Source organism: Myxocyprinus asiaticus, chromosome 4, assembly GCF_019703515.2.
Source record: "Myxocyprinus asiaticus isolate MX2 ecotype Aquarium Trade chromosome 4, UBuf_Myxa_2, whole genome shotgun sequence".
In the NCBI taxonomy this organism is placed as follows: Eukaryota; Metazoa; Chordata; class Actinopteri; order Cypriniformes; family Catostomidae; genus Myxocyprinus; species Myxocyprinus asiaticus.
The window spans coordinates 37,825,103-37,851,942 of NC_059347.1; the positions used below are offsets into that span (position 1 = coordinate 37,825,103).

General features: G+C 36.5%; 1 protein-coding gene across 2 annotated transcripts; it reads left to right on the forward strand.

Annotated features, from left to right (window-relative positions):
• LOC127440179 (neuronal calcium sensor 1) lies at nucleotides 1–24,844 on the forward strand. 2 transcript variants are annotated; one of them, XR_007897083.1, is made up of 8 exons: nucleotides 1–586; nucleotides 17,208–17,232; nucleotides 19,999–20,137; nucleotides 21,177–21,255; nucleotides 21,597–21,685; nucleotides 22,293–22,370; nucleotides 23,153–24,053; nucleotides 24,241–24,844. XR_007897083.1 is itself a non-coding variant. In XM_051696635.1 (8 exons), the coding sequence occupies exons 1-7, from the start codon at nucleotides 523–525 to the stop codon at nucleotides 23,249–23,251; spliced, it is 573 nt and encodes a 190-aa protein (XP_051552595.1). In that variant the 5' UTR covers nucleotides 2–522; the 3' UTR covers nucleotides 23,252–23,273; nucleotides 24,241–24,844. The 2 variants fall into 2 exon arrangements, 1 of the variants encoding a protein (XP_051552595.1); XM_051696635.1 differs by having other exon boundaries at nucleotides 2–586; nucleotides 23,153–23,273.
• Nucleotides 24,845–26,840: the final 1,996 nt, after the last annotated feature.

The window sequence follows — 26,840 nt, forward strand, 5'->3', positions numbered from 1 at the left end:
GAATGAGCCAATGAATGCGTCCACATGTCTCACTCATTCAGTGAATCGAATTCTCTTCCAGCAGATCGGGCTTTACAGCAGCGAGCACCCCAATCAAGAGTGCCTCTCCAGGGCTGGAGCACTGATCAGAGTCCCTGATTCCCTGAGGAAGCCGCAGCAACTGAGGACTAAAGGAGGTGGAGGAAAGGGGAGGAGGAACACCAGTTAACAGATTAAAACCCTCTCTGTCTCTCTTCCAACTGAGGAGAGACAACTCTAGGCACTGCATGCAGTAATATCATTGTTTCTGTGTAATTTGCTCCTCTCAATTACTTTTTCTTCCTCCCCTTTTCTACACTGCTGCTCTGGAGGAAAAAACCAAGCAGGATACAGGAGGACTTGTGCATCTCTTTCGTGCTTCTCTCTCTTTCTTTCTTTCTTTCTCTCTCTGTCAGCCCCTCTTTCTTTAAATGTAAAGTGAAAGGTGAGATTAGGGGGGAGTGATTTAGGGAGCAGGGATAAACGCTGTGGGCAGCTGGAGAGATGGGCAAATCCAACAGCAAACTAAAGCCTGAGGTTGTGGAAGAGCTATGCAGAAAGACCTACTGTGAGTACTGCTATCTAGTCATCTCTTTCTTTCAGTTCAAGTCTCCTTTTGTGCTGGTTTATTGGATGTTATAAATTTCGAATTATTAGTTTATCTTTTTATTCTCTAAATTTAATTGGAAACAAATATTTTAATGTATGTATTCGATTTACTGTACTGTTTCTGAAATATATATATTCAGAAATTTTATAGTCAGTATTCAAAAGTGTCATTGGACTTATACCAGCTAGTACCAGCTCAGTGTTACTATTATTGTATTGTGATACTCTACTTTTGATTGTGTATGTGTTTATACAGTATGTGTGTGTAGGTATCAAAAGCAATATCTTTCATGCCTGATAAAGTGTGATTATGTTCATGTGAGATTTGTTTGATTCTAAACATGCTACATGAACTCCTGGTTCACATCCCTTTAAATCGACTAAGTATCATTTCACTTCTGGTTTTACCGATTTGCCTGCATTCTCAATCAGATAATCATTAAGCTTGTTTTTACTGGCTTGCATCTCTGTTGTTAGAGGATAAGGTGCCTACTTGAACAGCTGCCAGCAAGTCTCACATTGAGTAAATAAGGTGTGGGGCTAACTGCTAACTGTGTTGCAACAATCCTTCCCTGAGGTGGAGAAAACATATTAGTATTATCACATCAGCTGGCTTTGACTAAATTAGATTACTGAAATAAGATGAGGTTTGGAGACCTTGCTAATGCTGCATATTGATCACAGTGTAATATAGGTGAAGAAAACAAAGGTAGAACATGCATGTGCACAGGCAATTACACAATTAAGTCTACATAAGTATAAGCTTTTTGATAAATTTTCCTTTTAATAGAAATACTGGGAATAGAAATAAAAGAAGCAAGTTAACTTGGATCGAAGTTGATAGATCATTCATGTCTGTAGAGCGAGTAATTTTTGCGCCACTAGTGTCACCAAAAGGAAAAGCAAAAATAATGATTGTTGCCAAATAAATTTCTCAGACACTCCCCTTGTCTGCTATTGGTTCACAAACAGATGGTACCATCTCAAACTCATGCCACTGGTTGAGCCGATGTTGCTGTGTCATGCTGGTCTGGATGCTCAAACAAACAGTGCAATGTTTCGAAAGTGCCACAGTGTTTACACTTTTCACTTTTCAGGGAAATCAGCTTTCCAATGGCTAACTTATAGTTCTCTCTGCATATTAAGCTGGGATAGGACTAAAGGCCAAAATATACTTCGGTTGTCCACGTTTCTCAATAGCCGAACACAGTCTATGTCTGTGCGCATCATCGGTGCATGCACCTGCCATTGACCATACTAAAAGAGTATCATAAAGCAGTTGTATTGGGCATGCATCAAACGTGCTCATATTCTCTCGCAGTCAGAAGAGTATACTTTTTAAAGGCAACGTGGTCGACAAGGCATGGTCTGATCTTGAATGCAGAAAAACAAAGTATACTCTGGCCTTTTGTCTTAATCATTGACAAAATTACACACAGCTTTAAATGTTAATTAGAAGTTAATTTTGGGATGTGAATAATTGCTTCATTTGTACCATCATTTTGTATGGAGATATAATTGTTTCTAATTCAGAGACAAATGGAAAGTTGGTTCACAAATAAATTAAATGAGATCCAAAAATAAATGTAAGGAGTTTCACAAAAATGAAATAAATTCACAAATAAAAAGAACGAGATTTACAAATACATGTTAGGAGTTTCACAAAAATAAAGTGAATTCACAAATAAATAAAATTAGATTTGCAAATAAAAAAATTATTAACAAATACATTTTTTAACTCACAAACACAACTCTGTCCAGCATTCATTTGTTAACAGCGTGCATTTATTTGTGGATTGCTTGCTGTGCATTTGTGGATGGCAGAATTCTAAAACATTTCTTGCGTGGGAGCTGCGGGCAATCCACAAATAGGTGGACTCCACCTATCGTCAACTCAAGCCAGTCAGATAATGGCCACATTACTCTGACCAATCGTAGAACGTTCTATCTTCAACCAATCACGCTTCGTTTTACTATCAGGGCGGGACCAGAGTCACAGCGCTCTCATGAGCATGGAATCAAGCACATACAGATATGCTCCAAGGCTGTAAACTCTAAGAAACGGGCGCCATCAGAGGAATACTGTGACTTAAGGTTTGTATCATTTTTTCTCATTTATAAACGTGTAGTGTCTTGTTAAATGTCAACAGCTGAAAATTGCCCATTTGTAGATTGTCCTGATCATTAGCTTTATAGCTAACCTGGCTGACTGTATGAGTCTGCTATTTTAATTTTAACCAAGTTTCTTGACTGAAACTCCTAGCTACATAAACGAAATGTAAGTACTGTATGTGTCATCAAAACCTTTACTCTTAATATTACATGGCAGATCCAAACTGACACACTACTAGACACTACAAAAGATAAGTAGTACAGATAGTGCCTTTATAAAACATGAATTATATTAGATGATCTTAGGAGCACAAACCATATATTAATACCCTATATTAGACAGTGTACAAGATCTGCTATGGCAATAATTTGGTTTCACATTATGTTAATGTATTTAATAAAAGCAGTTGTGAGGTAATATTTATTAGAATTTTGCATTTTAGCACTTTTGTGTGCATGTTTTAGGAGTTTCTATTACAGGGTCCCTTCATAAAATACAGCATCATGTTCTGACAGTGTTAATTGACTAATTGAATCTTTTTCAGATGTTTCCCCTGTGTACTACCCATCAACTTTGAGCACTTGACTCACCTGCTCCAAAACTCGTGGTTCCAGCTCGAATACAGGACACTTTTTAAAATGTGTAATATGAGATTCTTTATTTTTCTGTTATGTCAGATTTCTTTGAAGTTACAATGTCATGTCTTGAAATTAAATTTTTTTGTTGTCGTTGTTGTTGTTTTTTAAACCTGTACTATTTAGTCTCTTCTTTGGAATATGAGAATACATTGTAAAATGTAGATGCTGCTAATGAGGCTGAAATGAAAACGAGGCTGTCAGTACCTATCATAATTCCTGACATCCTTTTGAGATCCTCCCACAGAAGTCAGTCGTTTGGGAACAACATGAATATGAGTATAAATGATGACTCATCTCATTTGACAAAATATTTTTTGTAATTTAGTTGAAAAATCTTTTATTGAGTTCTGTCAAGGCATTTTGAGGTAAATAGGTTTTAAAGTGTGTTTTATTTTTTAACACTTTAAGACAAGTCTGTTGGCTAAAAGGTATGATTTCTTGGTTACAAATTACAGGTTGTCATGCATGTAACTACAAAAGACAATAAATTTGAGTACATGAATTTACACACACAAACACTGGAATTGACATTTTGCTCGAGTTTGTTGTACATGAACATTCTTATTGCCACATCGTGGTGTTGTATCAGTTGTCTGTGACGGAAACTCCAAGTCAGGGTAAGAGCATTCTGCACAAATGATTGGAAAAAACAACAGTTACACGTTAAAAACAAGTCCATTACTGTATAGAAAAGAACATGTTGCACAAACAAGATTGGGCCATGGAGCTTTGTGATGTCTTACCACCAGAAGCACAAAAGTCCCACAACTGTTTCCATCTTTTTGTGATGTGGAGCAGAGAGCACCTGTTCTCCAGTATCCTCGCAACAATTATATTATTATTATTATTATTATCATTATTATTGTCCTCCGGTACCACTCCACAGATTTCATATTAGAAAACTATAGTTTTGGCAAATCTACTTTGTGCATGACTTGAGTAATTTTTCCAACAATTGTTTACAGACAGATTGTTTCATTTTTAATTGACTATATCACAATTCTAGTGGTTCAGAACTTTACATACACAAAGTTAACTGTGTTTTTAAGCAGCTTGGAAAATTCCAGAAAATGATGTCAAGCCTTTAGGCAATTAGCAAATTAGCATCTGATAGGCTAATTGGCTCACTGGAGTCAATTGGGGGTGTACCTGTGGATGTATTTTAAGGTCTACCTTCAGACTCAATGCCTCTTTGCTTGACATCATGGGGAAATCAAAAGATATCAGCCAAGATCTCAGAAAAATAACTGTGGACCACCACCAGTTTGGTTCATCCTTGGGTGCAATTTCCAAATGACTGAAGGTACCATGTTCATTTGTATAAACAATAGTATGCAAGTATAAACACCATGGAACCACACAGCCATCTTACCGCTCAGGAAGGAGATGCATTCTGTCTCTTAGAGATGAATGTAGTTTGGTGCAAATCAATCCCAGAACAACAGCAAAGGACCTTGTGAAGATGTTGAAGGAAACAAGTAGACAAGTATCTATATCCACAGTAAAACAAGTCCTATATCGACATAACCTGAAAGGCTGCTTAACAAGGAAGAAGCCACTGCTCCAAAACCGCCATAAAAAAGCCAGACTACATTTTGCAAGTGCATATTAGGACAAAGCTTACTTTTTGGAGAAATGTTCTCTGGTCATAAAAATGAAACAAAAATTGAACTGTTTGGCCATAATGACCATTGTTATGTTTGGAGCAAAATGGGTGAGGCTTGCAATCCGAAGTATACCATCCCAACCGTGAAGCATGGGGGTGGCAGCATCATGTTGTGGGGGTGCTTTGCTGCAGGAGGGACTGGTGCACTTCACAAATAGATGGTGTCATGAGGAAGGAAAATTATGTGGATATATTGAAGCAAAATCTCAAGACATCAGCCAGGAATTTAAAGCTAGGTCGCAAATGGGTCTTCCAAATGGACAATGACCCCAAGCATACCTCCAAAGTTGTGGCAAAATAGCTTAAGGACAACAAAGTCATGGTATTGGAGTGGCCATTACAAAGCCCAGACCTCAATCTAATAGAAAATTTGTGGGTAGAACTGAAAAAGCATGTGTGAGCACGTGGGAGGCCTACAAACCTGACTCAGTTACACCACTTCTTTCTGGAGGAATGAGCCACAATTCCAGCAACTTATTGTGAAAAGCTTGTGGAAAGCTACCCAAAACATTTGACCCAAGTTAAACAATTTAAAGGTAATTCTACCAAATACTAGCAAAGTGTATGTAACTTCTGACCCACTGGGAATGTGATGAAAGAAATTAAAGCTGAAATAAATCATTCTCTCTTCTATTATCCTGACATTTCACATTCTTAAAATAAAGTAGTGATCCTAACTGACCTAAGACAGGCAATGTTTTCTACGATTAAATGTCAGGACTTGTGGAAAATTGAGTTTAAATGTATTTGGCTAAGGTGTATGTAAACCTCTGACTTCAACTGTATATTTGTTATATATATACACACTGGTGGCCAAAAGTTTGGAATAATGTACAGATTTTGCTATTATGGAAAGAAATTGGTACTTTTATTCACCAAAGTGGCATTCAACTGATCACAATGTTTAGTCAGGACATTAATAACGTGAGGAAAAAAAAAAATGTTCAGAACTTCTTAAACTACTTCAAAGCGTTCTCATCAAAAAATCTTCCATGTGCAGCAAGGACAGCTTTGCAGATCCATGGCATTCTAGCTGTCAGTTTGTCCATATACTCGGGTGACATTTCACCCCACACTTCCTGTAGCACTTGCCATAGATGTGGCTGTCTTGTCAAGCACTTCTCACACACCTTTCAGTCTAGCTGATCCCACAAAAGCTCAATGGGGTTAAGATCCATAACACTCTTTTCCAATGATCTGTTGTACAATGTCTGTTTCTTTGCCCACTCTAACATTTTCTTTTTGTTTTTCTGTTTCAAAAGTGGCTTTTTCTTTGCAATTCTTCCCATATGGCCTGCAACCCTGAATCTACTCTTTACGTTTGTACATTAAACTGGTGTTGAGTGGGTAGAATTCAATGAAGCTGTCAGCTGAGGACATGCGAGTCGTCTATTTCTCAAACTAGAGACTCTGATGTACTTATCCTCTTCTTTAGTTGTACATCTGGCCTTCCACATCTCTCTCTGTCCTTGTTAGAGCCAGTTGTCCTTTGTCTTTGAAGACTGTAGTGTACACCTTTGTATGAAATATTCAGTTTTTTTGGCAATTTCAAGCATTGTATAGCCTTCTATCCTCAAAACAATGATTGATTGACGAGTTTCCAGAGAAAGCAGTTTCTTTTTTGCCATTTTTGACCTAATATTGACCTTAAGACATGCTAGTCTATTGCATACTGTGGCAACTCAAAAACAAACACAAAGACAATGTTAAGCTTCATTTAATGAACCAAATAGCTTTTAGCAGTGTTTGATATAAAGGCAAGTGATTTTCTAGTAAAATTAGCAATTTAGCATGATTACTCAAGGATAAGGGGTTGGCTGCTGGAAATGGGGCCTGTTTAGATTTAATCAAACATGACTTTTTTTTTTAGTGATGGTGCTGTTTTTTACATCAGTAATGTACTGACTATACTTTGTGATCAGCTGAATACCACTTTGGTTAATGAAAGTACCAATTTCCTTCCGAAACAGTAAAATCTGTACATGATTCCAAACTTTTGTCTGCCAATGTGTGTGTGTGTGTATGTATATATATATATATATATATATATATATATATATATATATATATATATATCTCACTACTACCGGTCAAAAGTTTTGAAACACTTGACCGAAATGTTTCTCATGATCTTAAAAATCTTTTGATCTGAAGGCGTATGCTTAAATGTTTGAAATTAGTTTTGTAGACAAACATATAATTGTGCCACCATATTAATGTATTTCATTATAAACCTAAAATGTAATAAAAAAAAAACAGTTTTTGAAATTGATGACTTGGACCAAATAATAAAGAAAAGCAGCCAATAAGTGCCCAGCATATAGATGGGAGCTCCTTCAATACTGTTTAAAAAGCATCCCAGGGTGATACCTCAAAAAGTTGGTTGAGAAAATGTCAAGAGTACATTTCTGAAAATTCTAGGCAAAGGATGAGTACTTTGAAGATGCTAAAATATAACATAGTTTTGATTTATTTTGGATTTTGTTTACTCACAACATAATTCCCATAGTTCCATTTATGTTATTCCATAGTTTTAATGACTTTACTATTATTCTAAAATGTGAAAAACAATTATAATAAAGAATGAGTAAGTGTTTCAAAACTTTTGACCGGTTGTGTGTGTGTGATCATGAGAAACATTTCGGTCAAGTGTTTCAAAACTTTTGACCGGTAGTAGTGAGATATATATATATATATATATATATATATATATATATATATATAATAATAATAATAATATATATATATATATATATATATATATATATATATATATATATATATATATATATATATATATATATTTTTTTTTTTATTTATTTTTTTTTATTTTTTATTTTTTTTTACATAATGTGAAACCAAATTATTGGCATAGCAGATTTTGTACACTGTGTAATATAGGGTATTCATTTATGGTTTGTGCTCCTAAGATCATCTAATATGATTCATGTTTTATAAAGACACTATCTGTACTACTGATCTTTTGTAATGTCTAGTAGTGTGTCTGTTTGGATCTGCCATGTAATATTAAGAGTAAAGGTTTTGATGACACATACAGTACATACATTTCGTTTATGTAGCTAGGAACTTGAATCAAGAAACTTGGTTAAAATTAAAATAGCAGACTCATACAGTCAGCCAGATTAGGTATAAAGCTAATGATCAGGACAATCTACAAATGGGCAATTTTCAGCTGTTGACATTTAACAAGACACTACACATGCTTATAACTGAGAGAAAACGATACGAACCCTAAGTCACAGTATTCCTCTGATGGCGCCCGTTTCTTAGAGTTTACAGCCTTGGAGCATATCTGTATGTGCTTGATTCCATGCTCATGAGAGCGCTGTGACTCTGGCCCCGCCCTGATAGTAAAATGAAGCGTGATTGGTTGAAGATAGAACGTGCTACGATTGGTCAGAGTAATGTGGCCATTATCTGACTGGCTTGAGTTACGTTGGGTGGAGTCCACCTATTTGTGGATTACCCGCAGCTCCCACGCAAGAAATGTTTTAGAATTCTGCCATCCACAAATGCACAGCAAGAGATCCACAAATAAATGTGCACAATTCACAAATGAATGCTGGACAGAGTTGTGTTTGTGAGTTAAAAAATATATTTGTAAATAATTTTTTTATTTGCAAATCTCATTTTATTTATTTGTGAATTCACTTTATTTTTGTGAAACTCCTAACATATATTTGTAAATCTCTTTCTTTTTATTTGTGAATTAATTTCATTTTTGGATCTCATTCAATTTATTTGTGCACCAACTTTCAATTTGTGAATCTCTTCCCATTTGTCTCTGAATTAGAAACACTTCTATCTCCATAGTTGTGCCATTATTCAACAGTTTGTATTAGTCTGTGGACAGAGAGAACTGATAAAGACATGACTAACTTTGAACATTTTCAAATACCAAGAATACTGTCAATGATCCCTATGCACCTGCTACAAGTGGGATCCTTGGTTATCATTCCACCAAGTTCTCCATTAAACTTAAATGGAATTTAAACACACTCCCGGTGGTAGTCAACCATTCATGTTTAATGAGCATCTTCAGAGGTCATGTTTTGTGCACAGCAGGGGGTAAAGCTGGGCTGTGAGGAAATAATTTCCTGCTCCCCCACTCCAGGGTTTGCTCAGCACATGAGTAGTGCACAAATGTAACAGGCTTTCACTGAGACGATGCTCTCAATAGAAAGCAAACATCAAAGGCTTGTGTCAGTCACCACGCACAACAAGTCTTTTAATGCACTACAGTAACCTGAGTGACATGAACAACTGTATGTTTTTCATGTTGAGGGCTATTTTATTATGTTTTTTATACTTAGAGGTTTTGATTGAAAGCACTCTGGTGTAACTGAGGTCCATTCAAATCTTGTTTTTATTGATTTATGTGATCATGCAGATTTCTGTTTCTTACCTGATAGCGAAATGTTTATAGAAAATTCTGCATAAATCTTTTACACTAAATACTTTTATGGTATGGATGTCATCCTAATATCACATCATGCAATTTAATGTCTGCCATTGAAGAATTGGGTCTGAGTGGTGTATCTCTTTTGAGTTCTTGAGCAGTGATTCTCAGCTGGTGGATTGTGACCCAAAAAGGTGTTGCAAGTATGTTCTGATAGGGTAGTTAGGATAGCAAAATAAATAGATTTATTTCCTAAACTATTGCTTAATGCTGGATTACACCACACAACTTTAACGCAGATTTTAGCCTTGGTTTACAGTCTGGATGATTTTGGTGCTAGTTAGGGCTAATCAGTTTCAGTCTGCAGTTTTTAAAGTCAGAGAAAATCCCTTAGTGTATGATGGGTGGTGACTCCCTTAAAAACAAACAAAACTATGCAAGTAAAAGAAATGTTGATACAATGTTTGTTTTAAGGACAATAAGGAGATTTTATATGATAAACAATTTTTGCACTAGGTTAGGTCACAACTTGGTGTTCACAGTAAAAGCTGAAGCAAAACCAGAACAGCTGGTCTAGAGATTCCAATGTTTTCCACTGTTAATGGCCAATTCATAGTCATCCACAGGATGACCTATAGTTAATTTAAGGCAAAGAAAAAGTACCTTCAGTCATTACAATAAACAGTGTACACACATAAATGTAGAAATACACATAAAGCAAGTCTTTAATTAAAAAGGGAATGCATATTACACATTTTGATAAACATACATTTACAAACACATACACATGCTTTTATTAACAATTTGCATTGCAGTAATAGCTTTAAACACACACACATACACAAGCAACTAAGCTGTTATCGACCCTTTAGTAACAGCCCTTGTGTCATCTCTTCTCTCTCCTCCTGTTCTCTCATCCTTTTTTAGTCTCTCTCTCTCTCTCTCTCTCTCTCTCTCTCTCTCTCTCTCTCGCTCTCTCTCCTCTTTTTCACTTTCAGCCTGGGTGCAGCTTGTCTCTTCTTGTTCTCTTTGCCTAGGTACACAGTCTGTTCCATCATTGTGTCACTACCACTGGTTCCATCCACATCAGTTATAATCATCCTCTCTCCCCTTCTATCCTCCTGAAATTAAATTTGGACTTCTCACAACCGATTCACATATCTGGTGGACTGACAGATGTCTTCACCTTGGAGACATGTCTGTTGTATGTGGACATCCATTTTTAATTTTTACAGTTTGACCTATAACGTGGCACACAAGCTCCCTGTAGTATACATTTTTCATGTATTCACACAATCACGTTTGTTATATTGAGCTAATGATATCTTCTATCCCCTAAACTAAACTGCCATATAAACCTTTCTGCATTTTTACATTTTTATTAAGACATAATTTAGTGGTTATTTCAGGTTTTATTTTATTTTATTTTTGTTCCCACAATATAGGCAAACCAGACCCACACACACCCTCACGTTTATTCCTTCCTTTCTATTTTATATTCTTCAGTCACCATGGCGATGAGCTGTATCCATTGTTCCATATAATCAGTCCTAGTGCATCTTCCTCTGCTCAGATAAGTAGAAATAGGATGTTACATTTTCCCTCATTGTCTAGACTGCAGATTGATGGGAATAATGTCCACCTACTATGCAAAGGACCAAACAATGCATTTCTAGTCTTTGGACTCCAATCATTAACATCTATGTGAGGAACTGATTCAGGCTTTGGAGGCCAGTGCTTTTGCCTGTGGACATTTTAACATGTTATTTTGTAGAAACACTCTTTAGTAGTGCTGTGCACCCTTCCTTGAAGACAAATTACTAACAAAGGAAAACTCATCATGTTTTTCTTTACAAATCTGGAAAGCATCATCTATCGGTTGAAAACATATATGATCCCTTCATTGCCCCTCCTGTGCACTCTTTCTGTACTACATAGGTGTGTGTATCTTTGTTAATCAAGAGAAAGTGTCTGTAGACTAGCAAAGTTCCTGTTGCTTAACTGGTAGAACATGGCAGAAGCAATGCCATGGTTTTGGGTTCAATTCCCATGGAACACACACACTGATAAAAATGTATACAGACCATGGACTGTAAGTTTCTTTGAATAAAAGTGTCTGTCAAGTGCTTAAAAATGGAAAGAAATAGAGAGGGTCACCCCACTGTTGGTCATGGCCAGCAGGTAATTCTGTATTTTCTTGTATAGACCTGTTTCCACCCACCTGTGGCAATACCTTCTCCTCCCCTACATTCATATTGACTTTATGTCCACAAATTTGCTTAATCAAATTGGCCAGCATGCATCCATGAGTGTGGGGCAATACAACAGGTAGGCTGTTGAGGTATATTGAGCAAGAGTCTGCTTCACAGAATGTGGCTCACTCAGGCAGCCTGGCAGGGGATGTCCATGTATTCAGGCAATCAGCAATGCACTGCATGTGTGTGAGCGTGTACAAAGAATCAAAGAGTAGCTTAGCTGCAGTTTGATGAGGTGTTTCTATTGATGGATTGTCTGAGTACTGAATTTGATTTTTTTTTTTTTTTTGTAAGCATTCAATAAGATGGGCTTCAGAGTGGCCACAGGAATACTTTTTAGTTATCTTTGTGCATGTTACTCTATGGCTGCATCTGAAACCAGGAAAATGTGTCCTCTGGAGGCTGTATACGGAGGTAGGAAGGGATGAAGACACGTTCAAATCTAATGTTCTACTGAGATACCTTCTTCTGATAGATTTTTGAAGGCAGCATATATGTATCCTTCGCTGTCTTTGAAATCACACAATTCTGTGCATGCCATTCCACAACGGTTGAGCTGAAGAAAAAAATGGTGGCCGAAGAGGCAGTTGATAGCCAATTTGTGTGAAAAATGTACGTTTTTATTCACTTTTTCCAACTTTTTATTCCATTTCTAGTGAGAAAGTATTGTAGTTTTTAAATGTACACTTGGTTATTGACAAAACTCTCTTGATTTTGTTTAGATTATTAGACCATTCAATCCAACCAAACCACAACGAATCAGACGCATTACCTTTAGTAGACACCAGATTGCAATAATCAGTTGCTGGTATCCTAGCAACAATGTGACGTTATGCTGCCTCAGTAGCCTGTCCAAAACCAGTTTCTGGAGGTACCTTCGTATGCAAATGCTGTCTGTTGAGTCACTGACTGCGAGGTAACAAGACAGCTACCTTTGGTTTTGAATGCAGCGTTTATGTTCACAAACAGCATGTAGGCCCAATAACAATTTGTAAATCTCATGAAAAGTCTTAGTTATTCTTGTTGAAGAATTGACGGAATCATACAAATTAGCATGACCCTGTTGTACAAAAGCATCTGACTTTTAGACCCACCAAAGTGCTTCCTTTGCGTCTTTGTAAACACAGATATTTCCTTTGTTCTGTGTTACAGAAAATGTATTTTGAGACAAACCCAAATGTAAGAATAAACTGTAACTGTAAAATATTACCCACAGCCTAAACATCCAAAAAGCCCTGTTTTGTAGCATGGAAGAAAGAGAAACATCTGTGTTTTGAACGTGAGATTTTAAGATGGTGAGCTTCAAATTGTACTGTTTTGTACTAAAACAAACACAGTCATGAGACATTTTTAGAACACAAAGACTTTTTTGTTTTTGAAAGAAATTGATGCTTCCTTTCACCAAGGATGCATTAAACTGATCAAAAATACGGCCAAAATCATTAATTGCAAATTATTATTACAGTTTGAAATATTTTTTAAGTGGTATTTATTCCATTTTTTCTTTGCCCATGATGGCAAACATATACTGTGTCACCTATTCCTTACAAAAGCATTCTAAAGTGCTATTTTGGTACTCAAGAACATTTCCTTATTATTAGAACAATTGAAAGTGGTTGCGTATCATGCAAAAATCACAATACATTGGTGTTTTTCCCACATTTGCTGATTCTATTTTCTCCTAAAGTATATTATTTTAGATAGATAAAGGTTATTCAATGCATTACTGTTTTGAAGAAAAAAAACCCATCTCTAACCAGGACAGAGAGGGAAGTGGATGGCCAGATGCACAACAAAAAGACAAGTAAATCACAGTCTCTAGTTTGAGAAACAGACTCCTCACAGGTCCTAAACTAGCAGTTTCTAAATGCCAAAGACCTGCATTGCTGCAAGAGGATTCTTGGACAAACAGAACATTTTATGAATATAACATTTATTTAAATATAAATAGCCATTTGTAACATTCTAAATGTCTCTAAATCGGCTCTAAACTACATAATGTGCATTGTGACTGAAACACATTCCTATTTCAGGTTTATTCTCATTCACGTCTGTCCAAGGATTTTGGCTATTAAGTTAGCATACTGTACAAAACTAATATAATGCAATATCATAGAGAAGGGAATTTATCCTCTATGATATTGCAGCAATTATCCAGATGTGGAATGAGATTATTAAGCAAAGTGTTATCAACTCCTACATACTAACTGAATAAAATAAGGCAAAAATAAACATTTCACACAGTGTTGAGTGAGAGATATGATTGATTCAAACACTAAAATTGGTTGTTCTGTATACAGTATGTATTATTTTATTACAGTTCTAATAATAAAGTCTTAATTAACATTATGGTTATTTAACATATTAAGGATATTATTATTAAATAAATTGTAGCATTTGGTTACATTATGTTTTGTGATTTCTCATACCTTCTTTATATAACATCCATCCCTTGCGCACTTTTGGCTTCTAGTGGGTGAGGGTTTTTTAGACAGATAAAAGCAGCACAGGGCAGGGAAGTACAGTGGGCATTTTTTGCCTCCACATTTTGAATTTCTGGGATGTTTTTGTTAATTTCAGTGGCATTTTTTCCCCAAGCCCCCGTTTCCGACACTATTGGCATTGTATCTTTCTAAGGTATTTAAAAGTTTATTTTAGACATAAAGTAGCAAGTAAACAAGATATCTCCACACATATGTTAAACTTTATTGTGTTAAAGTTTAACACTGTTAAAAACAAGTGAAGTTTGATCAGTGGTTAAACGTGTTCCGACGGTTCCCTCGTACCTGAATGAACGGCTCCTTTCCAGAATAAAATTAAATATGCAGAAAATCACAGTATTGCAGTTCTTGTATAGTGACAGGGCAGAAAGTCATGAAGAAGCTAGAGAAGAGAGGACACCAGCGGCAGTTTATGAAAGCTGCTGTGCTCATAATGCTGTGCCCTGCGGGCTTCTGTCGTGCTGCTCACAGTGCATTTTAGTTTATAAACTGATTTAGTGCTTATAACTTTCTTCTTCCCAAAAATTGAGAAATAATATGTATTTTTTTGTATTTTGTAATTGTGGTGAAAACTAACTGTAGCGAAGTTGAATACTTCATTTTTAATCAACTCAAGTAAAAGTACTATTATTTATTTATACTTAAAAAAAGTTGAAAAATTTACTCAAGTACTGTAATGAGAGTAGTTGTAATTCGTTACTTTCCACTCTGTCTGTGTTATAGAAAAAGGCCTTGGCTCAGATTGGGCTTTTGCAATATTTTGACATGCGAGTGGGTTCGTTTATGGTGTTCATGTAAAATAACCTTAGAATCAACACTCAGAATTAATTTGTGTTGGGCTTTGAATCAGCACCTATACTGTGGTGGGTCTTGCTTCAGTCATTCATACTATAAATCAAATATATAAAAGGCTCTTACAATTTGTTGTCTGATGCATTGTCTAAAATGCATTTTCTGGGTAATGCATTGGCTAACTCTTTTTCTCTTGCTTTGTTATTTTGCTGTCTTAATTTTGTGTCAGCAGCACTCCAGCTGAAAGTGAGGGGGAGTGACATTGCAGAATGAATGGAGAGTGTTCAACTGGGTGACTGTTAGATTAGATGTTTTGGGGTTTGTTATGGGTTGAGTTGCTATGGTTTGTGAGGTTGGAGGAAGGGTTGAGTATCTCAATGATTCCCTTTTTTGTGGAGGAAGGTGTTTTTCTTTCTGTGTTTTTATTTTTCGCTTCTGTTCTTTGTTGTAGCAGATGGAGATGAATAGAGTGGATGGAGTCATATTGGGTCATCTGCACGGATGGGACACACCTGTGCTACAGTTTTCACTCTCTCCTTTCCCTATGCAGACTTTATATTTATTGGTTGCTCTTACTTTTAGTTGTGTTGTGTATAGAAATATTCTTTCCTTCCTACATTTTTGGCTACTTACTCAGCTCCTTGTCATGGCCTAAGAGCTGGCTGTCATAGACACACGTGTTTGTTTATTATATTAGTGAGGACATCTCATAGACACAATGATTTTTATACAGAGGTGATGATATTGGCTAAGTACAAGTTTAACCAAACCTGTAGACAGACCGTTTTTAAAATTTTCTTACTACTCATCCATAATCAAATGCATTTATCATTTATCACCTCATTTTACTTATCTCTATCTTTTCGTATCCATCTCGGCAGTTTCTTTTTTTCTGCTCTACCTTTCACTCTACATGGATGCACGCGCTGACCCTGGTAATGACTACACCCCTGCCTGAAACAAAAGGCTTTCTGTGTGTTTGTGTGTGAGAGAGACAGGGTGATACCCAAGTATTTTTTTTTCATTAGGTATTTATTTTTTATAAAATGAAAAATGTCTGAAAAAAGTCTAAACTACATATATATATATATATATATATATATATATATATATATATATATATATATAGATATAGATAGATAGATAGATAGATAGATAGATAGATAGATAGATAATAAAGTCATATTGTATTATATTATTTTGTTTTGAAATACAGTATGTGGTTTCACTTGAAGATGCAAGCTAGGAAAAACATTGCTAGTTCTTATTATTAGCAAATCAATAAGATTTGCTTACATGCTCCAAGGAAGACTCTGATATCAGTATATTCATACTGCAATAGTGGATCTGAAATTGTTGACATGTGTATGTATTAGAAATAAGCTGTACCTATGATGATTCAGGGACTGTCAAATGTAGTGACAGTGTAGTTACAGGCCTGATGTTAGCTGTGGTGACATGGCTGCCTCTAAGCTGCGAGAGACAGCTCCAGCAGTTTTTCTGTCAGGCTTCCATGATTTTTCTGTCTCCACTCAGCAGCAACATGAGGTTGGTTACCGAAGAGTGGAACTAGAATGCCAATAAACAATTCTGATGAGAGTTCAGTCCTTATGGTCCCTATTTCTCCTCATTCCCTGCTTAAAAACAGCACTGATGGTCATCAGCAAATGTTGCGTTTTGTACGCTGATCCCTAGCATGGGATGATGGTGTGCTGGTGTCCCCACCAGAATTCTTAAATGGATAGTTCACACAACAATGAAGATTCTCCCATCATTTACTCTCCCTCAGGTTTTTCCAAACCTGTATGACTCTTTTCTTACTTGAAACACAAAAGAGAGATGTTTTATGGGACAGCATGTTGGCCTCAATCATCATTCACTTTCATTGTATCTTTTTTTCCCTAAAATGAAAGTGAATGGTAACTGATGCTAACATCCTGCCGAACATCTTTAAATATAAACTTAAAAAATAATATAAACATATTTATTTAAATAGCTTAACCTTCAAGAATTTAGTCTTTGACTTGGTCAACCAGCTTCATGAAAACTTTCATGCTGGTTGACTACCTCCATCAGCTGTGATGACCACCAGCTAGACTAGCATGTAAATACTTTTTCAGCAGGTATCTGAGACGTTTTTATCTAATCTAATTTGTCCAAAGTCTAACTCTTCTGTCTTCTGTCTTCTTTTGCAGTTACAGAGAAGGAAGTTCAGCAGTGGTAAGTATATATATACAGGTACTCTCTCTACCTGTAACCATCTATCTCATTATCTCTCTCTCTCACTATTCCTCATCTTGAGTGAAACTGAGAAATAATCAGGAAATCAATCAATCATTTCAAGTCCCAACAATGATCTTCTTACCAAAATGTTTAAAAGAAAAAACTTAAGCAGAATTGGACATTTCTCTGCATGGAACTTTCCATTTCCATCTCCATTACTATGGACACAGTGTGCCTCGTATTGTATTTTAAGTCATACAAGTGCATGACTGTGACATAAGCAAAAAAAGCTGCAGAGAGTATCTGTTTTAGTATATAAATGCAAATTCATGAGGTTGCGGAGTGAGTGGTACTTTGGCATTTGCTCTTTAATTTTGCTTGATTGGTCACTTGTTGACAACAAACAGTGGCAGTACCACTCTTCTTTACCACACTGACTGAATCATCTTGGGAATGTGTGCCACCAAGTGAAGGGACATTGTTCTATTAAAGTACCACATCACTGTTGATCTTCATTGCTTCTGTAGAGCACAAATTTTGGCTATGTTGAGTCATCGCCCCCTCTCTTTGTCTCTCTCCCTCCACCCCATGTTCTCCATAAATTCTTAACTTTACATGCCAACAGCTATACTCCTCCTGGCTGCTCTCTGCCTCCCATGACAGATGGGGAATGGTTGACTCTAGGCAGGGTGCCCAGTAGGAAGAGAGAAGAATAAAGCGAGAGATAGAGAGAGAGATTATGATAAAGCAAGAAAAGGAGAGGACAAGAGTGAGCCACAAAGAAAAAGAGAAAATGGCAGCAGAGTAAAGTTTGAAAATGAACAAAAAGTGTAAGGGGAAATACAATTCAAGTCAAATACAGGGAAACTTGGAGAAAGTGTGGGAGAGAGAGAGAGAGAGAGAGAGAGAGAGAGAGAGAGCAAGCCAATAGAGACCCTAGTTACTTTGCTTATCTGATTCGCACACTTACATCTAAATTGCTAATGATCGTTCTCGAGTTGACTGACAGGCACTGTCTGTATCTAAAAGGTGATTGCCTCTTTTACCCGTAAGGCAGGACTTCATTTTCTACATCCATCGGGCATCCAAATTTCTCCCGTTTATTTTAATACCAGTGGTCTGTCTCTGCTAAACTGTCTCTGAAAACTTTCAACCTACTGTCGCAGAATTAACTCGCTGTCAATCCTTTCTAGGACATAGGAAACACATTTATGTCTAAGATTTTATGTGACAATAGTGTGTTGCAATAGTATGTGATATGCTCCCCAAAAAGCTAATTTGCAACACAAGTAAAAATATGTTTTACTTATAACAGCTAATTATTTTTTTATCATTTAAAGCACTCAAGTTGTTTATTAAATTCTGCTGCACATATGGCTGTGACAGCATTCTGCCATCAAGCCATAAATTAGCATATTGTGAACAATCTTTCATTTGTGCAGCAAGCCCCTCTGAGGAGGTAATGAACAATTAGCTAATGGAGTGTTTTTAACAGCAACATATGCTGGAGATTTTTGTAATGATAGTGAGGGCATTTTTTTTATTTTTTTTTTTTTTTTTTTTTTTTTACAGTGGCTAAAGTTAAACTGTATTTGTTAAGTGAGTTTGCAGATACACAAACAGAAAATGTACTATTACATGTCAGTGTTTTTAATAAGTTTAAATGTTTTGTCAGTGTCAGTCATCGTTATCTGTATACAATATTTAAGATAGTTCAGCACACACAGGGACGGATTATGACTTGCAAAGGCCCCGGGGCCAATTATCTCCAAGGGCCCCCCTCCCCTCCCACCATTTTTTATGCAACTGGCCCAAAAGTTGTTGGGGGTGGTATTTGTTTTCATGCCCAAAAGTTGTTGAGCGGGGGGATCGCCAAACTGGATCGTGCAACCTTAAAGCCCGGACAAAAAAGGGCCCCTGGTAGTCAAGGGCCCCTGGGCACTGGCCCCATTGGCCCAGTCGATAATCCATACCTGAGCACACAGATCTAGCAACTAGCATGTTTGGGCTACAAATACTGCAAGATTCTTTTTTTCTTTCTTTCTTTTTTTTCAAAGAATGAGGTCTAAAATAAATATAAATTTTAACTGACAGGCCGATAAATTAATTTGCAATTGAAGGGAGACTTGCCCTATAATATCCTGTGCAACCATTTTAGCCTTTGCCCCAAATTTCTCGGAAACGCTCCACAATGATAGTCCTCAGATTTGTCAGGGATCAATTAGCATACAGAAGAAAAAAGCACTGAAGTGTTGTGTCTACAAATTGCTGGATAAAGTGACAGAGCTTCAATTTATCTTTAAATACTCTAACCACATGCTCTGTTATGCTGCTAGCAATGCATTTGGGTGCTAACGGCATGCGCCAGACTCTTTATTTTCATGGGGGGTATATCTAGAGGGGAAAATCTCATGTTTTGGCTTTGTGGTGGGGAATAAGTAGAATAGATATATCATCTGGTCAGTTCTTCTATAATAGAACTATAAGTGCCTTTTCTTCTCTCCCTCTCTCCATATGACATTTTATGACTATATATATCCTTAAATGTTAATAAAACCTTTTTTTAATTGTGTAATGAAGATTTTAAGCATAATTTTAAATTTTGTATATTTACATTCTAAATTCTAGTAAATAAATAATGTAATTTTTTTTAATTGTAGTATTCAATTCAAACAATTTCTTGCATTCTTTTCTCCCATCTCCCATACTCGTGCACTTTTTCCCAACTGCTGTCTCATTTCATGTTTCCTGTCTGTGTGGCAGGTATAAGGGTTTTATTAAAGACTGCCCCAGTGGTCAGTTGGACGCAGCTGGTTTTCAGAAGATCTACAAGCAATTCTTCCCCTTTGGTGATCCCACCAAGTTTGCCACCTTTGTCTTCAATGTCTTTGACGAGAACAAGGTAACAAGAGGTCAAGAGTGGAAAAGGTTGACAAGTCAGAAATGAGGGTGTCAATTAAAAATAGCGTTTGTTATTAGCCTACTGGGCAGCTTTTTAAAGTTGCAGTTTATCATGAAATTTCATGTTTTGGTTTGTTATCTTCTTTTCTGAGTTGGTAAATGGCCATGCCACCAGAATCTCTCCCAGAAGAGCTGTTTGGCTGAATATCAAATAATACCACGTGTAAACACTCCATTCAGTTCCAGTAACTCAGTGACAAGGGCATTATGTTTCTATTTTAGTTGTCTGACTAAAAGTGCAGCCTCTACAGATTTTTAGAAAAGCTTGTTTGAAATTCTGTGGTAATACAGTTTGCTATACACGTTGCAAAATGATGCTGCATTTAGAAGCATTATATAGAATATATTGACCAAGTGTCCCCACAAGGATATTAAAACCTGAAATCACTTACATTGTGGGTGCTAGCCAACAGTCCCCACAAGCAAAACTGCTTAGTAAACATATCAAATGATGTCCTAATGAAAACCTAATAATGCTGTAGTGGTTATAGGTTTAGGGGTAGGTTTGTGATATAGAAAATATCATTAGCTCAGTATAAAAACAATAGAAGTCAACAGAAAATCCCTTCCATGACTGGAAAACAAGCATTTGTGTGAATGTATGTGTGTGAGAGCCAGCACAACTGTGATGCTCCAGTAGTCTAAATTATCAGTAATTTCTAGTTTCTCAGTGGGACTGTCTGGGACAATCACATCTTTACACACACTTCAGAATCCCAATGTCAAAATGACATTCTCCAATATGTAAAAGATGCCGTAAGTGTCAACCACAGATGAGGTAACAGCATTGCCTTCCCTGCTGCTACCATATTTAATTGCAGTTATTTTGCTGTGTCACTCTGCAATTCTTTGCTATCTTGGGTGTCTCAGAGCAGCCTGTGAAATCAGGTTTTGCTGTTAGTGAGGGGGGATAAAATCAAACTAGCCTTTTTTCCTTTGCCATCTGTTTCTCATGCTCTCTTTCTGTCCTGTATCTGCAGGATGGACGCATCGAGTTCTCAGAGTTCATTCAAGCACTGTCTGTCACATCCAGAGGAACACTGGATGAGAAACTCAGATGTAAGGCCTGAATCCTTTTGTCAATAGTCCTTCAAAGCCTTTGTGGTATCAAAACCAGAGATGTGTTCATTTATCTCTGGGAGATTGTGTAAGGAAATGACATTTAAGTATTATCAAAAGACAAATACGACAAGACCCACACTTAATGCACTAGAACTGAATATGTCTGCAACTTAATTTTAATTTATCATTGTGTCTAATGAAAAGATGGGCATATCATAATAAACAGTAAAAATCTAACATTATGCTTGTCTGATAACAAGCTACATTGTTACTCTATGCTCTTTTGAGGATGCTAGATGGAGTTTTCTTAATGTGCTTGCTTGTTGTTGCTGTTGCAGGGGCCTTTAAACTTTACGATCTTGATAATGATGGCTACATAACCCGAGATGAGATGCTGAACATTGTGGATGCCATCTACCAGATGGTGGTGAGTCATTTGCTTCTCACTGCACCGTAACTTTCTTAGAGTTAATGAAAGTGCTTTTGTGTGGTTGGATTTCATTGCAAGTCTAAACCTAAAAAATGTATTATGAGGGCTGTCAGATTAATAAAGAGATCGCAGTGACTATCTTTGCAAACCACACCTTCCAGGATGGTGAAAAGCTTTGAGAATTGTTATTTGTAATTGTTAAAGGGATGTTGTTCCAAACCCATATGGATTTCTTCTGTGGAACACAAAAATGGTTAGGTTAGGTTAGGTTAGGTTAGGTTAGATTACCGTTTGCTTTCATTGTAGAGTATGGGAAAAATAGATGCAATGGAAGTGAATGATGGCTGAGGCTGGCTGAACATTCTGTCTAACATCTACTTTTTTTTGTTCTATGGAAGAAATCAAGTCATATGAATTTGGATTATATCATGAAAGAATTTTCATAATGGGGTGAATTATCCCTTTTAAGGATTGAGTATTATTGTCTATGGAGAGCAGTGTGTTTGTACCTTTGTGAATACGCTGGATGTTTTCATGCTGTTTTGATCATATGCCAGGTGTATATCTACGCCTCTGGGATTTATGTCTTGTTTATACTTTGCAGGGGAACACAGTAGAGTTACCTGAGGAGGAAAACACACCAGAGAAAAGAGTTGACCGCATCTTTGCTATGATGGATAAGGTGAAGTTTCTGTTACTGTGTATTTATTGTCTTCTACTGGCATTTGTTTTGTGTTCTTACACACATCATAGTAAATTAGGGGAGGGGGGCTTGGGGGAGAATTTCACTCCCATCCCAGTTGAGCATGTGATTTGACACATGCTCAACTGGAATGGCAGTGATTTTGTGTGTGTGTGTGTGTGTGTGTGTGTGTGTGTGTGTGTGTTTTACCATCAACCAATTATTTACACAAGGGTGTAGTTTTGGTACCTACTTAAAAATGAATATGGAAATTAGTATTATCCCATTAAAGCAAAATTGACTGCATTTATATGGGGCAAGGGATAAGGTCCTTTTTATTAAACGCCTTGCTGACCTTCATACCTTCATACACCCACTCACCGTAATAGCTCACTTTATAGTAGTGGTTTTACAACAAGCCTCTCCCATGACTGGCTATTAGTACGATTGAATATTCCTAGCTGTGGGTTGAATACACTGACTTACTTCTACCGAGATTTTTCAGGAAGGCTGTTATTTGTAAGGTACTAGAAACACAGAAGGCATGCCAGATCAAAGACTTAATATTGAAGCTCTATTGCTCTGTCTAGTGTCCTTCGGAAGGCTTTGATAAAAAGAACCTTTGAAATGATAGAGAGCTTTAGAGTGAAAGGACAGATTTTAATTCACCACTAAAACTGCATTGACTCTCTACCTCATTCCCTGCATATCCCACAGCATCAATTCTGAGTGTGTGGTTGAAAACAGTGACATGACTTACCATTTTCCTTTGTTGTCACCAGAATGCTGATGGGATGTTGACCCTGCAGGAGTTTCAGGAGGGCTCCAAGGCAGACCCATCTATTGTACAGGCGCTCTCCCTATATGATGGCCTGGTGTAGGCCCATCTCAAAGTGGCATTCAGTGAGTCCAGTTTCCCTCTTACTCAAATGCTAATAACAGCAATGTGACAGTATGCTGCTGTAGCTCAGAGGAGGGCGGGACCGGGCCGGAATGACACATGCCCGGACCCCAATCAGCCTGATGAGGCAAGCGAGGTATAAAGGTGACCGGAGACGGCAGTTCGGGAGAGAGAGTGAACTATGGGCAGCTGCCCTGTATGTGTTTATGTTTGTGTGTTTTTAAGTTTATTATTAAACTATTATTTATATTGTTAAGCCGGTTCTCGCCTCCTCCTTTCCATTGAACTTCGTTACAGCTGACAACAATGAAGTTTCTAAATATGCACACCTATACAGTTCTTAATCTTCAGTGTAAATTGAACAACGACGATGCAGTAAGAGGTAAGACTTTACAATAAGGTTCTGTTTGTTAACATTAGCAAATGCATTAAGTATAATGAACTAACAATAAACCATTTTTTAAAGCTTTTATTAATCTTTGTTAATGTTAATTTAAAAAATGCAATTGTTCATTTTTAGTTCTTGTTAGTTCAAAATGCATTAACTAATGCCAACATAACCAAGATTTTTTTTTTCAACAACTGCAATTCTGACATGTTCACAGTTCTATACACAAAAAGTTGATATCAAGTAACTTCCATTTTAGACACAATATGGCTAGTTGTTTTGTCCAATTTGTGCTCTGCGAATAAAAATAGTTCATAATGCACCCAAAGCAGTATCAACAGGATCAACTGACAGCCTGTCTGGAACAGAATGGACAAGTGGAGTGATACAAATAGTTAAGTGTCCCAGTGCTGTTATGCTAAATACCAGCACTCTCGGAACTACATCTGTTCAATCAGATTTGAGGACTGGGAAGATAATCATCAATATAAATCATTATAATTATATCATGTAATTGATTATTCAATTACCTACTCCATGTACATTAAGAGTATTTGTCTTTCAATCCTATCTTTATCTAGATAATCACTACAACCCATTTATGTCATTCTGCCGGCACCGTGAGAGGAAAGCTGACCTGTCACGAAGAATCCTGCAATCTTGTGGACCTACCACCACAGAGGTGCATTGTGGGTGCTATTCTGAGAAGGGAGTCAGCTGTCAATCACTCATCTCCACTGTCACTGGAAAACAAAAATCAGATCAAGACAATGTAAACTCTTGTGAAACTCATCTGAAATAAGTTATGTAAAGACCCTAATAATGTCTGATGTGTTCAGTGCTCTTTTTGGAAAAGGAAAAGAGACACTCATAAAGACAGTGACTAAAAAATTGTTGACGGCATAAAAACAGTGTTATTCAATGTAGAAATTAAATATTCTAAACATCAGTGAACTTAAATTTGTTATAATGCTGTGGTCTTTGTCAGAAGTGACAGGATTGACCAAGCTGGATTGTGGTCTAGCTTTCACTACAAGGTGAACAAAGAGGAAGTGCTGTACCATGGAGCTTCAGCAAGCACAGGCATTGAATAACTTGATACTATATCTGGTTGCATATTTATAATACCATTCTATGTAAATCAACAAACTTCAACAGAAAAAAAAAAAAAAAAAAAAAAAACAAGATCATCAACGACTATAACACTTATGGTTATACTTGAGAATGGATAGTTAAAGGCTTACAGCCATGTCCTTCAGATGAGCAGATGAAGCTGTATTATATTGAGATTGTATCCATTGACATGCCCTTGTTTACTTGATCCTTTCTAGCAGAAGTGTTACTGCACAACATGTAGTGATGTAGAATTCAACTTTTCTACAGTATTGCATATAACCATGCTGTTTTTATGGTGTGGGCCTGTGTGTAATGCATTCAATACTGGTAAACCTGTGCTCTTCTTAGACAGGTATTGTATTTGGCTTGTTTGAATGAATGAGATTTACTTTATATCAGTAACACAGTATGCACCATTCACCAGCACTGTTCGTGTGCACACTCGTCAATGTTTCATACAGTGCTGGTATGTTTAGATTTCTGGTAATGTTGACAGGGCATGGTTTAAATGAACAAACTTCATGTAATTAAAAATCCATAATCTAAAAAACTAGTACAGTGTTTTATCATCTCTGATTGAATTGAAGAATCTACATGTTCAGTTGGCCATAACAACATGACATTTTTAAGTGATATTTGCACACTTTTTGTGTGTTTTTGTCGAACAACTAATTTTCCACTCAATCAAATGTCAGTATTATTGTTCAATAAAAAGGCTCCTGAATATCCTGCATATTTATTTTTACCATAAAAAAAGTCCCACATGAACTTACAAAATGTATATCAGGGTAAGTTCCTTGCTGGCATGGTGTATGCTACAGTATAGGCTACACTACTAAGAACCATGGTATGGTTACTTGATGTTAAATATGTATTTTAATTAAGAGGTGTCATTAATGTTCCTTTCATTAGGCTACTATGAACATTTTTAATACTCTATCATTAATCTAATTAATAAATGAACACATACGTAATACGCAATAAAGAGTTAAGCATTGTATAGCTAATATGAGTGTAGTAATGTTCTCGTTAACAAGTTATCTTGTATTACCATATAAAGCCTACATAAGAATTAATGGTTATTTGTTTTATTTGTGTACTATAATGTGTTTTTTCTGTGTATAGTTAACTTTTTTCCTACTTAGAAATATAAATTGAAATTATTTGATATCACAAGGAAAAGACACCATCGACAGCAGTAAAAGGCACACACAAAAAAGACATTTGATATAATTATCTGCAAAGAGCATTAAAAACTAGCAGGGGTGCAATAAACATGCAGTATTTTTACAAAGTGTAATTGCATAAGTTAAATTTAAATGTATGTGTGTGTGTGTGTGTGTGTGTATATATATATATATATATATATATATATATATATATATATATATATATATATATGTGTGTGTGTGTGTGTGTGTATGTGTGTGTGTGTGTGTGTGTGTGTGTGTGTGTGTGTGTATACGTTTAGCAGGGAAATAAATTTACAGCGCAAATTATGGTTACTCCAGGGATGCTTGTGTATGAAATGAACGTTCTGATTGGTGGATCAGCTTAGTCGGACTGTCTGTCTTGCCAGTGCAATTAGTTGCGCTCCCGCCTCCTCCTGCTCTGTGCACTTTTAGAGAGAATCTCAGGTACACTTATTAAAAACACACACACAATTTACTCAACGTTTCTGCGGCATGGCGTTCGGATTGAACAATTTTCGGGTCAAAAGCCTACTCGTTGTTCTGGCGGCCATACGTATCATCACTTGTTTTAGGCGGGTATACGCAAAATCAAGATAGGTGGGCATACGGCGTATGCCAGCGTATGCCCTAGACTACACTACTGAAAAGGATTGGCAAACGGAACCTCACTGCTTGCATAACAAGATGAAACACTTGGCATTGTTAAATAATAAGTTAAACATACCAGATTTTAATCATGGAAAAATGTCGATATAATAAAATTAGAAAATAAGTGTAGGCACTTAACATCTTCATTTAAATATACTTGAAGGTGTTTATGGGATTCATTTGAGCTGATCGCTTCTATACTTCTACATTCATTGACAACAAAG

Bases quoted from the DNA above. Each gene is read 5' to 3' on its own strand.
- LOC127440179 (XM_051696635.1), top strand. From the start codon at position 523: ATGGGCAAATCCAACAGCAAACTAAAGCCTGAGGTTGTGGAAGAGCTA. The intron at 20,138-21,176 runs GTAACAAGAGGT...CTGTATCTGCAG, and splicing joins ATGTCTTTGACGAGAACAAG to GATGGACGCATCGAGTTCTC. The intron at 22,371-23,152 runs GTGAAGTTTCTG...TGTTGTCACCAG, and splicing joins TCTTTGCTATGATGGATAAG to AATGCTGATGGGATGTTGAC.